General features: G+C 49.2%; 3 protein-coding genes across 4 annotated transcripts in view; 1 reads left to right on the forward strand and 2 right to left on the reverse strand.

Moving 5' to 3' along the window:
• The first annotated feature begins 762 nt into the window (after positions 1-762).
• klb (klotho beta) lies at positions 763-6,114 on the forward strand. The gene is made up of 6 exons (XM_060062438.1): positions 763-1,899; positions 2,500-3,013; positions 3,315-3,583; positions 3,783-4,039; positions 4,153-5,093; positions 5,520-6,114. The coding sequence occupies exons 1-6, from the start codon at positions 1,156-1,158 to the stop codon at positions 5,996-5,998; spliced, it is 3,204 nt and encodes a 1,067-aa protein (XP_059918421.1). The 5' UTR covers positions 763-1,155; the 3' UTR covers positions 5,999-6,114.
• A 574-nt stretch (positions 6,115-6,688) lies between these two features.
• Positions 6,689-8,994, reverse strand: LOC132465745 (selenoprotein H-like). Of its 2 annotated transcripts, none has more exons than XM_060062498.1 (5): positions 8,578-8,994; positions 8,180-8,312; positions 7,667-7,815; positions 7,352-7,511; positions 6,689-6,936 (listed from the first exon to the last, which is right to left on the reverse strand). In XM_060062498.1, exons 1-4 carry the CDS (start codon positions 8,591-8,593, stop codon positions 7,369-7,371), a joined length of 441 nt encoding a protein of 146 aa, XP_059918481.1. In that variant the 5' UTR covers positions 8,594-8,994; the 3' UTR covers positions 6,689-6,936; positions 7,352-7,368. The 2 variants fall into 2 exon arrangements, with proteins under 2 accessions (XP_059918481.1, XP_059918482.1); XM_060062499.1 differs by having other exon boundaries at positions 7,673-7,815; positions 8,578-8,880.
• Positions 8,995-9,148: 154 nt separating this feature from the next.
• Positions 9,149-10,719, reverse strand: part of LOC132465746 (selenoprotein H-like) — a 2,653-nt gene continuing 1,082 nt past the window's right edge. The window contains exons 4-5 of the mRNA XM_060062500.1: positions 9,824-9,986; positions 9,149-9,399 (exon numbers count right to left, since the gene is read on the reverse strand). Coding sequence (XP_059918483.1) covers positions 9,856-9,986 — 131 coding nt within the window. The 3' untranslated portion in view covers positions 9,149-9,399; positions 9,824-9,855. The remainder of the gene's footprint in view (positions 9,400-9,823; positions 9,987-10,719) is intronic.

Raw genomic sequence — 10,719 nt, forward strand, 5'->3', positions numbered from 1 at the left:
AGGCTTAGTTATCTGACGCAGACACTCAACAGGGCTGGGGAGGTGGAGACGCACTAGGCATTAAATTACTTTCAAATGACACCTTTTATTTGTTTGGCCCACAGCCCTTCGGCCGTGGCCATCACTCAGCAGGTGCTGCATGGGGCCAAAGCTAACTGGGCTGTTAGCTGGGATGTCTTGTTTTGATCAAATCTCGAAGGAGGACTCGTGACATGGATGGCGTAATCCGGCCATTAAACCACCGAGTGCGACTTTGTTTTTGTTTCTTCCTATTCGATTAAGACTGTGTGTGTGTGTGTGTGTGTGTGTGTGTGTGTGTGTGTGTGTGCGCGCGCGCGCCTGATTGCCTGCGTGCGTGCGTGCATGCATGCATGCATGCAGAAGTACCCTCTGCACTTCTGCAGGTGATATTGTTCCGGCCAAACCCTAAATATGATCATATATTTCAGGTCTCTGAAATCGAATCTCAAACTCTAACTGGCTATTGACAGACGGGCTTGAGTCGAGAAACAGGATTCTGATCAAATAAAATAGGGCCGTTCAGACGGGTATGGTTTGGGGATTCAAGAGCGCCACATGTATCTCTGTGTGTGTTTCGGACCTGAAATGAAATGTAAGGCACTTGAAAGATCAGAGTACAAGCTAATTATTAACAAATTAACCTCCTTCAGAGTAACAACATACTTATAGAAGGTGTGTGTGTGTTTGTGTGAGAGAGAGAGAGAGAGAGAGAGAGAGAGATAGAGAGAGTGTGTTTGTTATCAAGAGGAAAGGGAAAGGGTGGACTGAAAGGGGAAGATTGGGAATGACGTTGGAACGTGTTAAGGCTAGTAGGCAATAAACCAACTTATGTCCTATCTGGTGTAGAACATGGATTTATGACTCGGTGTTGTGCGAACATACACTCTGTGGCAGGGAGGGGCTAAAGGAGAGCACATGAACACCCAGGGAGAGAGAGCAAAGGCTAGGCAGTCAGATGCATCACACCCCCACTCCTCGGCTGCACCAGCCGAACGACTCCATCCTCCGCCGGAGCGATTCCGCTCCACTCACCGACATGAACCGGTTTGATCTTAAGTGAACCGCTGACACCCTCGCCCAGGACCTCATCCCCACTTTGGACCCTCTACTGAAGCAGGGCACACTATTCCCGGGATGCTGAACCGTATATCCGCCCTCCCCCTCCCGTGCATCTGGCTCTCCGTTGCCTTGGCGATGGGGGGCCCGGACACGGCGGGCGGCGGGCGGCGGCTGTGGCAGCAGCCCAGCGCGGACCCCAGCCCCCACGCCGGGTCCCTCCGGCAGGACACCTTCCCCCCCGGGTTCCTCTGGTCCACCGGGACCTCCGCCTTCCAGACCGAGGGGGCCTGGGACCGAGACGGCAAGGGGCCCTCCGTCTGGGACCTCCACACTCACTCCGCGGACGGAGGCGGCAACGCCGACGTGGCGAGCGACAGCTTCGCCCGCTGGGAGGAGGACGTGGAGGCGCTGGAGTACCTGGGGGTGACGGCCTACTCCTTCTCCCTCTCCTGGCCCAGGCTCTTCCCCGACGGAGACGCCGGGGGGGAGCCCAACGCTGCGGCCGTGGAGCACTACCGCCGGCTGGTGGAGAGGCTGGTGGAGCGGGGCATCACGCCCATCGTGACCCTCTTCCACTGGGACCTGCCGCTGGCGCTGCAGGCGCGCTACGGAGGCTGGAAGAACGAGGAGCTGGTGGATCTGTTTGAAGGATACGCCGCCTTTTGTTTCCGGACGTTTGGCAATGAGGTGAAGCACTGGCTGACCCTTCATAACCCCTATCTGGTGGCGGTGCAGGGGTACCGGACGGGGCTGCACGCGCCTGGGGAGAAGGGGGAGGATCTGTCGGTCCCCCTCATGGTCGCCCACAACCTGATCAGGGTGAGTTAAAGAGAGAAGGCCGGGGGGTGTGGGGGGGGTGGCGGCTTTGGGGATGCAGACGGGGTCGATAACAAGGTCAAAGTCTGTTTGTACTTTGAGAGTATCCCAGAAGATATTTTATTAACTTTAATCTGTGATTAGGGACTACATATTTTCTTGGATTTAAGTCAAATTAGAAACGACTTTCACTAAATTTAACATGATTTGTGTAAATTGCTGGTGAATAAATTTGCAATGCATAGTAAGCAGACATAGTAAATAAAACTCAAGTGGTCTGGCTTATTACTTACCTCAATTATTTTTTAATTATTGTACAGATTTTATTTTAGAATAGGGTGCAATCAGATTCTATGTGTAAGAGATGATTGCCCCTACAATACTTTATACATTATTGCCTGACCGGGTACAATAGACACGTGGCTAAGTGGGTCAAAGTCCACCACACACTAACATGAGGAAAATGTTTGTTGCAGGAAATAAGGGAGACATGCACCAGTGGTCATCTGCTGTGCACCACTGCCCTTATTGGTCATGCATACTAAGTACAACGACTGTCCTTTTCAGCAGTATAGTCAGAACCTGCTCCATGTTGTTTTCCAGGCTCACGCCAAAGCATGGCACACATACGACGACCAGTTCCGCCCGACCCAGGGAGGGGAGGTGTCCGTTGTCCTAGGCTCCCACTGGGTCGTCCCCCAAAGGACGCCAGCCTCCCCGGCCCACGTGGAGCTCTGCCAGCGATCCATGGAGGCGGTGCTTGGATGGTTCGCCAACCCCATCTTTGGGGACGGCGACTACCCAGCCTCCATGAGGTCCCAGCACGGAGACCTTCTCCCCACGTTCACCCCTGAAGAGAAGGCCTGGGTGAAGGGGACGGCGGACTTCTTCGCTCTGTCCTTTGGACCCAACGACCTCCGTCTCAGCCGCGGCCTGGTCCCATACGGACAGACCGTGAGCCCCGACCTGAGGAGCCTCCTAAAGTGGATCCAGCTGGAGTACGGGGACCGGAGGGTTCTGGTGGCCGAGGGAGGCTGGTTCTCCGAGGCTGCCGTGGGAACAGAGGACACGGTCGCTATGTACCTGATGAAACGGTTCATCAACCAGGTCCTACTAGGTGAGTGGGTCAGAAACAGGGGGAGGTGTCAACGGAATAGAACGGGATTAAAGGGGACATATTATACCACCAGGTGTGAGTGTGATTAGCCGTGACGAGCCGTTTTGAAAATCGGCCTCTTCTGACATCACAAGTGGGCGTGTCCACTGTCCACCTAGATGTGTGCTGGATAGATCAGTCTACCGGCCTAGCCAGTGGACTGTAGGAAACGTTGCACACTAATCACACTCACACCTGGTGGTATAACAAGTCACCTTTAAGATCCATAGGACATTTATGAATGTCCTGTTCTACGTTTCAGCCATCAAGGTTGACGGCGTGCAGGTGATCGGCTACACCGCCTGGTCATTGGTGGACGGGTTCGAGTGGAACTACGGCTACAGTCTGAGACGAGGCCTGTTCTACATCGACTTCAATCAGCCCAACCGGACCAGGGTCCCCAAGACCACCGCGCAGTACTACAGACGCGTGATCAGTGACAACGGCTTCCCCGACGATGAAAGCTCCCAGGAGATCACTGGGCGGTTTCCCTGTGACTTCCACTGGGGCGTCTCAGACTCCACTCTGCAGGTAACGCAACCGTCAGCATGAGATTATCTCCTGACGGGCAGAAATAGGCAGGAATTATATTATAGTTTTAAATTTCGACTTTAAAAATAATAATAATAGACTTTCATATTTATAGACTGCATTACATACTCTCAGTTGCATGCTATGAAGCTGAGGATACCGACTGCATAACTGTTATCTGAGTTTGCTGTTGTTGCAGGTCCACTTCCATCCCTACTCGCCTCAGTTCAGGGACCCTCACCTGTACAGGTGGAACCTGACCGGTGACGGAGGGCTGCATGTGGTCCCCGAGGTCAGGGTCAAACCCAGAGCCCCCCAGTGCACCGACTACCCCACCATCCACGCCCACTTCAAGCTGTTCGCCTCGACGGGGGCCACTCACTACCGCTTCGGCCTCGACTGGTCCTTGATCCTCCCACAGGGAGACCTCTCTACGGTCAACACGGAGGCTCTGAGGTAGAATATTAATTTTTATATAGAATAATATATCATTTTTGCTAAAAAAAAAACACGTTTCTCATTACAAAGCCATTCTTAATCCTATTTCTTGTGGTTTTTCTCCCTGAAAGGTACTACCGTTGTTTCCTGACCAAGCTCCGTGAACATAACCTGGAAGCAGTCGTCACCCTTTACTACCCCACTCACAGAGCCCCTTTCCTGGGGCTGCCGGAGTCACTGCACGCCTCAGGGGGATGGCTGAACCAGAGCACAGGGGAGGCCTTCCGGGACTACACAGCACTCTGCTACCGGGAGTTGGGTTCCTGGGTTCGATACTGGATCACCATCAACGAGCCGAACAGACTGGTGGACGTGTTCCCCAAAGTGGAACAGCAGCACCAAGCGACTCGTAATCTTCTCCTGGCCCATGCCAAAGCCTGGAGACTGTATGAGGGGGAGTACGCCAGTGAACAGGGAGGTCTGGTGTCCATGGCACTGCACGCCGACTGGGCCCAACCAGCCAACCCTTTCCTGGAGTCACACACCGAAGCAGCCCAGAGACTACTCCTGTTTGAACTCGGTCGCTTCTTAGACCCGATACTGGATGCTGCCCGTCTGGAGCGAGGTGGGGAAGCAGGCTTCACAGCGGTGGAGAAGATCTACCTGGAGCAGAGAGCTCTGGTGAGGGGTCTCCCTTCCTCCCCTTTGCCGAGCTTCAGCGAATCAGAGAAGAAGCTTCTCAAAGGGACGCTCGGTTTTATCGCGCTCAACCACTTCACCACCCGTTTGGCGTCGCCACATCCACACTCCCAGAGCGCCGAGCCAAACCCGCAGCAGCCCCGGCGACCGGCGCATGGTTGCTTGCTCTTCTCGGATCCCAACTGGTCCCGGTCGGGGCTGGGGCAGGCCCTGGTGCCCTGGGGCCTTCGGAGCCTCCTGGGCTGGGTGACGGAGAGGTACGGCGGGGACCTGCCGATCGTGGTCACGGCCAGCGGTGTGGATGATCCGGCTCTGGTGGAGGACAGCCTGAGGCAGCACTACATCAGCAGCTACCTGCAGGAGGCGCTCAAAGGTGAGACGGCCGAATGCCTCCTTCACATGCAGCGTCTGTACAGCAGAGCTTTTTATTTTGTTTTAAGTATTTTGATTTGTTTGTTACGAGCCACGGGCCGATTTTATTGTTTACGACCCCGCACTCTTAAAGACAGACTTTATGAGGAACCTTTGAAACCATAAACAGAAGGAGAACTAGAAAACACAGATATGAGAACATCAGCCACACCAGGGTCAATGTTCCCGTTCTGTTATGCACCAATCCCTGACCTGACCCCCGTTGTGATCATGTTATCCATCCGTCGCAGTCCACGAAAGGTCACTTGAAAAGACAGTCCATCAATATGATTTAATTGTTCATTTTGGACAATTAAAATCCCGATGAAAGGCTTGTCTCATGCTACTACTAACTAAATCCTCCTCTCGTTCTCTGCTGGCTCCGCAGCTCGCCAGCTGGACGGAGTCAACCTACATGGCTTCTACGTGTGGAAGCTTCAGGACCGACTCGCGCCGCAGTTCGGCCTCTTTGCGTCCACCCACCACCGGTCCAAACCCAAGGCCTCGGTCGCCGCCTACCGAGAGATCCTGCAGCGAGGCGGATTCCCGGCCGACAACAGCAGCAGCACGCAGAGCTGCGGGTCCAGAGAGTCACAGGAGTCGTGCGCCATTTGCGCGCGGATCCTGGAGAACAAACCCTTACTGGTGTTCGGAGTGTGCCTTCTGACGTCCGCCGTCATGCTGGGGGTCGTGCTCGCCGTCTCCCTCAGACACAGAGGTCGGAGGAGCAGAGGGAGGGCCAGGGGGAAGAGGAGGAGGACGGGGGTCTCCGTGTGTGCGGTCCCTCCTCACGTTCGGTGTGGACCGTGGCAGCGGGTGAAGACAGTGCAGTGTGTGACGGACAAGATCCGTGTGGTTCGACACTAGATGCGACCGTCTGTGATGACTGTCTGGTGGACTGGTTGTAAGCTTAGCCAACTGGAACTGTGTTTTCATTCATTTTATGTTGTAAATTATTTGATATTAAAGAATGATGGAACTGTATTGTAATTCAACAATTAGACCTTGTTTTTGTACATGAGTTCACAAAATAATTTTGTTGAACTGAATAGGCTGTAATATACATAATTAGGCCACAAGAGCACAATATGCACTTTTTGTATGGATGACACTTTATATTTGTGATTAGAATGAAATTGTGAATATTTTACCCATTTAGATGTGAATGTTTAGGAAATAAATGTGGTGTTGCATGTCTAATAGACTGGTGTAATATGAACGCTGCTCTGATGCCCAGCCTATAGTCTGTGATGCTTATGAGACAAATTTTGCTTGTTTCAGACCTCTGGGACAGTCTGAAACATTAGATATTTTGTCCATGTGAGAAATGTGGTTTATTAACAAACGTATAATTAGATATATATAATTTGAACTTGTTGAGTACAAGTCAAGGAAGTATGCCAAATTAAATAGTCCCTAAAGGAGTGTGTTCAGTATATTCATATTATCATTGACCCCATACTGGTATTGCTATAACAATATAGCTTTAATGTATATAATACATCATTAAAATGTACCATTATTCACAGGCTTTCGTTACAAAAATCTAGACAAACGTGTAGAAAAACAACTTTATTTATCAATGACAATCATAAAAACATTGAAAAAAAAACACGAAAACATTATGCAGGGAAAACAGCAGGATCATCCAAGGAGATGGTGTAACAGAGATACACCACTAGAGGTCACCATATATCCATGTCTGGTAGTCCTCGGAGCACTCTCATCAGAGGAGGGACTGGGCATCGCCCGTTGGTCCATCCTCTTCATTTGGCTTCCAAAGACAACGCAGCCGGAATATTGGGCTGTAAAGGAAAATGGAGAAAAAGTATTTTGAACAATAATATTAACACATGATAATGTTCAAAGTAGCACGCTTTTCAGTAGTATCCTGTAAAAAGGATTATTTGATAGATTTTCCAAGTCCCAAACACACTAAAATACAGAATTAACAGCAACTAAAGGATCTTTCATTGCATTGTTTATTTTGCCAACACACTATACAATCATGATTCATACTGACCGAGTGTGAATCATGAATCAGCATGTTGTCAACAACACCAGGGTTTGGGGTTCCCGGGTCCAGCCATGCTTACGATGTGCGTCATTGTAATGCAAGACCCTTTTTTTTATTACATACATTAAAGCCATATATTGTATCAATGACACAAAACACAACAATAAAAACACAGATGTCACTTCATGAGTCAAAAAGCTTACCTCCACTAGGGGGGGCTCTACTCTGTCTTCACGGCCTCTTCCGGGGCCTCTTCTAGGGCCTCATCCAGGGCCTCTTCCAGGGCCGCCACCACCACAGCCGGCTCGGGGAACTTCAGCCTTGCTGGAGGGCCCTTCTTGATCCCCGTCCAGAGGATGCTCTCTGTTGGGGGCCACAGGAGGCGGGGTCAATGGAAAATGGAGGGTTTGCAGTGTGACGAGCTTGCAGTGTGACGGCCTGCAGAGTTCGGGCAACTCTTCGGAACGTCGCGCTGCAGGAGTTGCTCGAACTCTTCAGACAGTCACACCTTTCTTTACCTTTACCTCTCTCTCCCTCAACCAGCGTGATCTCGAAGCTTTTCCTGCGAGGTTTCTCTGGGTTCAGGACCACGTTGAGTTCAGGACGGACCGTCAGGAGGGCCTGCTTCACCCCCTCGGCATGACGCCCGTACACTCGTCAACTCTTGCTGTGAGGAGTAAATGGACCGTTGAAGATGGACAGTGTGCAGGACAGGTAAATAGTCCTGATTTTGCAATTCATTCGTTTTACATTTTGTATAGGCGCACTGAATTTTATTACATTACAATTCATCAATGATTTTAAAACATTTGACAAATTATTAAATGTTATTATAATTAGAAGCATGTTGAAATTACACTTTATTTCGTATGATGCATGCGTGAGGCGTGGGGTACACATGTCATCCGACTGCACCTACTACTGACCTGAATCTTGCATAAGATATTCTATTTATTGGTTAAGGGTATCTAGTAAAATAATTTCATAGGAATCCGGAAAACCCAAAATATACATTTAAACGAAGAGCTCACCAGTGCTCAATGATGACTCTACGACCCCCCGAATCGTTATCCTTCACCTCCTCCTTTGATTCCTTCAGCTCCACCGCAACTTTCTCCTCCTCCTCCTGAACCGCATCGGCCTTGCGTTTGGTCCCTCGACGACCTGCATTCACAACCATGGGATCATTAGTCACGATGAGTCAACACCAGAATCAACAAACCTCAGTGTCCTCAATGTAAAACCAAAACAAACACGTCAACCCGTTGGCGTGCTGCACGGAACGGCATCTGTGCATCAAACTTCATATCTGGCATTGACTTTTCAAACAAAGTCCGTGGAAGAGAGCACCATAAGACCGCATGGCCTACTATCAATGATTCATAGTTATGGAGCAATGACGACGACCCACTATCACGTACGCTGCTACCTGTTTTAGGAGCCATGATGGAGAGCCAAACTTTGAAGAGCGTGTTCCTTCTTCGGCGGACGCTCAGGAGTCGAGATATTCTTATTCTGTGGTTCGACAGGTACCCCGGTACCCCCTCCCCATGAGCTGTACCGCCCCCTATGCTCCACTTCCAATACAGGAGCCCTACCTGTTACACGCCACTTATTGTTAATGAGACAGATTTAAGAGTAACTTTCCTCAATATTCAGTGCTTTGTGGAGTAGGGCTATCACGAAATATTCTTAACTTTTACATTACTCAACTCTACAATATTGTAGCCTATTTATGCATGCTTTGAACACTTAACAAATTACCTGTTTAATGCATTTTATAACAACCAAATTGGTGGTATAGTACCCATCATGCCACCATTTGGTGGTACAACACATTTTTAATGCAATCTGCAATTACGAGCTGTGTTTTCAGCATATTCATATTATCAATGACCCCACTAATGGTATTGCCATAAACAATATAACTTAAATGTATATAATACATCATTAAAATGTACCATCAATCCCACACTTCAAACAGGCTTTAGTTACCATAATTTAGAAAAAACAACAACTTTATTTATCATTAACAATTGTAAAAACATTAGAAGAAAAACAAGAAAACATTTGTTCGGTGAAAACCGCAGGATTATACCAGGAGACGGTGTAACAGAGGTTCACCACTAGAGGTCACCATATATCCATGTATGGTAGTCCTCGGAGCACTCTCATCAGAGGAGGGACTGGGCGTCGCCCGTTGGTCCAACCTCTTCATTCGGCTTCCAAAGACAACAGACAGAATATTTGGCTGACGAGGAAAATGAAGAAACAGTGTATTAAACAATAACATAAACAGATGAAAGTGCCCACTCAAAGTTGCACGGTTTTCAGTTGTAGAATAAAAAATGATATGTTGATCGCTTTTCCCAGTCCTAAACACATACTAAAATACTGTTTGAACAGAACGTCTACTTGTCTTTTGGGACTGATGTAAAATATATTTGACAATAGAAAATCCATCGGATTTTCTTATTTTGCCAAAAAAGACAGTATACAATCATGACTCACAATATCAAAGGTCCTTTGGGGGTTAACTGGGTCCAGCCATGCTAATAATGTATGTCATTATAATGCAGGACCCTTTTTACATATATTAGAGCCATGAACTGTATCACAATGACATAAAAAACAACAATGAAAACCCAAAGTCACTTCATGGTCACAAAGCTTACCTCCACTGTGGGGGCCTCCACTAGGGGGGGCTCTACTCTGTCTTCACAGCCTCTTTGGGGGCCACTTCTAGGGCCTCTTCCAGGGCCGCCACCACCACGGCCGGCTCGGGGAACTTCAGCTTGCGGGGCGGGCCCTTCTTGATCCCCGTCCAGAGGATGCTCTCTGTTGGGGGCCACAGGGTGTGTGGGGGGGGGGGACAATGGAAACTGAAAGGAGGGCTTGCCGTGTGACGGTCTGCAGAGTTCGAGCAACTCCGAAACAAGTTTGAGCGACTCCGAAACAAATGGGAGAACGTATGTTCTCCCTTTTGTGGGAGAACATAAAACCAAAGTTTCTTTCCCGCAAACCGAAAGTGAAATATTTAATGACCGAACTACCAGTGCATTGGACTTGTATACCAGCATTTAAACCCGACTGGTTTTAACTAATTGGAAGAGAAATGAGGGGAGCATTCTTGGGCGACTGTCAAGTGATGGCAAATTTATTCAACAGAGAAAGCAGTGGGAGTGAGCGACCATCCAGCAGAGAGAGAACAGACTCTTGCCAGAACAAACATTTGGTCCCATTGTGGAAATTGTCAGTGATGAAATTAGCCCTGCACAAAATGCACAATTATCTGTTTGGTGACAGTAGCAAATTTGATTGTTTTCCTTGCGGTGATGCACACTTGCGTATCGGAAATAGTTTCCAACAGCAGAAGTTGACTCATTTGCATTTCTGAACAGATGATCCAGATGTGGCTGATTCCAGATACCTGTGACCTCTGATCTCTTGAGTAAACGGCCACGGTAACGCAGGATTTATGACGCAATTCACTGTATCGACAGAACCAACCACACAACATCTTCCATGACATCGGTGGTCCACGTTGTTCTGTAATGCGCCATTTGAAGGC

The sequence above is a fragment of the Gadus macrocephalus genome, chromosome 10, assembly GCF_031168955.1.
Source record: "Gadus macrocephalus chromosome 10, ASM3116895v1".
NCBI lineage: Eukaryota > Metazoa > Chordata > Actinopteri > Gadiformes > Gadidae > Gadus > Gadus macrocephalus.